The sequence below is a fragment of the Bos grunniens genome, chromosome 11 (genome assembly GCF_055505025.1).
Source record: "Bos grunniens cultivar Pamir isolate PY7600 chromosome 11, Bosgru_T2T1.0, whole genome shotgun sequence".
NCBI lineage: Eukaryota > Metazoa > Chordata > Mammalia > Artiodactyla > Bovidae > Bos > Bos grunniens.
The window spans coordinates 14,269,622-14,272,909 of NC_141175.1; the positions used below are offsets into that span (position 1 = coordinate 14,269,622).

Here is a 3,288-nt window from a genome sequence, read left to right on the forward strand (position 1 = left end):
CCTGGGATTCTCCAGGCAAGAACACTGGAGTGGGTTGCCATTTCCTTCTCCAATGCATGAAAGTGAAAAGTGAAAGTGAAGTCGCTCAGTCGTGTCCGACTCTTAGCGACCCCATGGACTGCAGCCTACCAGGCTCCTCCATCCATGGGATTTTCCAGTCAAGAGTAGTGGAGTGGGGTGCCATTGCCTTATCTGATGACATTTCCTACTCATGACTTAAAAGACATTTGGTGCTTTGAAGACAACTAAGATGATGGTGCTCTAGTGTTGCCAGATCCCAAGGCTTATGAAACAGAAAGAGACATAAAATAAAGCTAAAGCAAAAAGAAGTTGGTTCAAAGAACACAGATGGTTACAACAAATAGCACTTGGTGTGTCTATGCCTGGAATTCACTGCTTTCAGGAGGAGTAAACAGAAAAGCAAGTGGCTGGAAACAGGGAAATGGGGTGGGTACCAGCAACAGGGATGGTCTTCGGCATGGTTTTCCATGGAGGAATGTCTGACACTGGTGCCATTCGTTGAAGGAAGAACTGAAATGGTGAGGTATTACTACTTAGAAAAGAAGATCTCTCTCCTGGAAAGTCTCCCGAGAGCCCCCTTCATGTCTCTGTTCCTCAGGCTGTAGATGAAAGGGTTCAGCATGGGTGTGACCACTGTGTACATCACTGAAGCTATTATGTTCTTGTCATTAGAGGTGCTGGATGAGGGTAAAGTATACAGTCTGATAATTGTTCCATAAAATAGGAAAACCACAGAGAGGTGGGAGCCACATGTGGACAATGCTTTGCAGATCCCCTTGGTGGAGGGGACCTTCAGGATGGTGGCCCCAATGCGGCCATAAGAGATCAGGATGCATACTAGTGGGAGGACAATGATGGCCACTCCTACTGTGAAAATGGCCAGCTCGTTGAGGGATGTGTCTGAGCAGGAGAGCTTCAGCAGGGCATCAAGGTCACAGAAGAAATGGGGGATGCTGTGGTCAGCACAAAAAGACAGCCGGGTCAGGAGGAGGGTGTGACACAGGGCACTGGCACAGGAGAGAATCCAGGACGCAGTTACTAGTAAGGTGCACAGCCCCTGTCCCATGATGGTGCTGTAGTGGAGAGGGTGGCAGACGGCCACGTACCGATCATAGGCCATTGAGGTGAGCAGGAAATCATCCAGATCAGTAAAAAAGAGGAAGAAATATGTCTGTGTTACACACCCTACATAGGAGATGGATTGATGCTGAGTCTGCATGTTGATGAGCATCTTAGGGACGGTGACAGATGAGAAGGAGACGTCAGTGAGGGCCAAGTGGCTGAGGAAAAAGTACATGGGGGAGTGGAGGCGAGGGTCCAGCCTGATGAGCAGGAGGATGAGCAGGTTGCCCAGCACCGTGGTCAGGTACACGCCCAGGAACAGGGCGAAGAACATGCCCTGCTGCTCTGGCCGGATGGGGAGCCCCAGGAGGAGGAACTCGGACACGCTGCTCTGGTTCTCCCTCCTCATGCTCCTTGTCTCTCTGCTTAGATTGGAAATGTCCCAGATGATAAATCATGATAGCGACAATCACTGTAGGGCTATCTACTTTCCACTGAGGAATTCCTCAGGATATTCCTCACATGCTATCACCTCAACCCCCACCCTCCCCCAGTGGAGCAGGAGGAAGTTATCAAAACTCCAATGAGCAAAAATTGTCCTTCAGTGTATACCAGGGGAAACTTATTTATTTGTTTAACAATATGAAAGGCAAATAGTTCTATCAAGAGACTCTTTGCTGGAGAAAACAGACAGAGAAAGACCCTTCCTTCTGGGAACTCATATGCCCAGGAGTAGCCTCTTCAGAAACTTGCTCAGTTCATTGTATTTGTGATGAGACTTCTAGTGGGTTCTGACTCCAAGACTTTCTAGTTATTTGCATAAACTTACTCTCTCCCAGCTTCATTTTGAACCTCTACCAATACTCAAAGTAACACTTACACATAGGGATTGTAGAAGAATTAAATGATTCAGTGTGAGTAACGATATTAGAACAATGTTCACATAGTAAGGGCACAGATACATCATTTATTATCTTTACACCAGTGTAGGTATCCAGATGCATCCTGGATTAATCTTCAGAAACCCATTCATTACACCAGGAATGAGAGGAGACCAGGTAGCTTATCTCAAAGCTGTGTTACTCTACATGGGCTCCCAGTGCCCCACGGGAGATGCAGAGCCACACACACCCTAGACCCTGTGGTTAATTTCCTGATAGAACTTAACTTGATGCATTTTGTTTAATTTGGAGTGAAATAAATTGTATTTCACCATCTCCATTGTTGTTCAATTCTCTGCATCTACCTTTAGTGAATCAAATTGCCTCAATCTAGGTAGTCATATGCAGGGAGGCACTGGAACATTTGCCCTAGGATATGAGAGCTGGTAGGTGCTATATGATAAGTGATGCCTATTAGAATTAATATTTATCTGATTTCCATGGCTAGTCCCCACTATCAGTCTTAATGTAATTGACACTTACTGAGCATGGGGTCTACTATTCACCAGACAAAATAAACGGATTTTAGCATACACATCATGTGTGTGTGATGCTCTAAAGCTAAGAGATGCTAAGAAACCAGCCCTTGATCACACAGCCAGTGACTGTGAGAGTCAGCACTCTTTACTCAAGTTTTTATTAAGTCTCTACTCTTATTTACATACTCTCCCTCCCCTTATTTAATTGATCAGAAGAGCCATGCCTTTGAGACATGTTATTTCAGTCTTTGAAAGAGGATTTTTATGCTCAATATGACCTCAACAACCAGCTCACCCATTTGCCATCATTCATACCTATATCCATTTAGATTCCCACAGCCTACACTGTACAAATGGCTTCCATATGCTTTCAATTATATGCAATCAGCATATATTTTGTGTTTGAGAAGGAGAGAAAACAGTGACTTATTTTCTTTCATTCTACTAATGTGAGAAGTGAGTCACTTACAAAATGTATTTGGTGGTAGAACTTGATCTCAGAGTCTGCTGATACTCTTTTAATTAAGGACAGACTTCCCATTTGGGGGTGGGAGGAGTGGGTAATGGAATTAAAATACCCATATTCCTAAAAGGGTCTTCCTAGGTGGTACTAGTGGTAAAGAACCCACCTGCCAATGCAGGAGACATAAGAGACATGGGTTCAATTTCTGTGTTAGAAGATCCCCCGGATGAGGCAGGGCAACCCACTCCAGTATTCTGGCCTGGAGAATCCCAGGGACAGAGGAGCCTGGTGGGCTACAGTCCATGGGGTCTCAAAGAGATGG

General features: G+C 45.3%; 1 protein-coding gene across 1 annotated transcript; it reads right to left on the minus strand.

The window, feature by feature from the left end:
- Window positions 1-550: 550 nt before the first annotated feature.
- LOC147362612 (olfactory receptor 1J4-like) lies at window positions 551-1,492 on the minus strand. Its single transcript, XM_086323363.1, has one exon. The coding sequence runs from the start codon at window positions 1,490-1,492 to the stop codon at window positions 551-553; it is 942 nt and encodes a 313-aa protein (XP_086179489.1).
- Window positions 1,493-3,288: the final 1,796 nt, after the last annotated feature.

What these genes read in the sequence shown, in the direction of transcription:
- LOC147362612 (XM_086323363.1), bottom strand. Translation starts at nt 1,492, where the DNA reads ATGAGGAGGGAGAACCAGAGCAGCGTGTCCGAGTTCCTCCTCCTGGGG.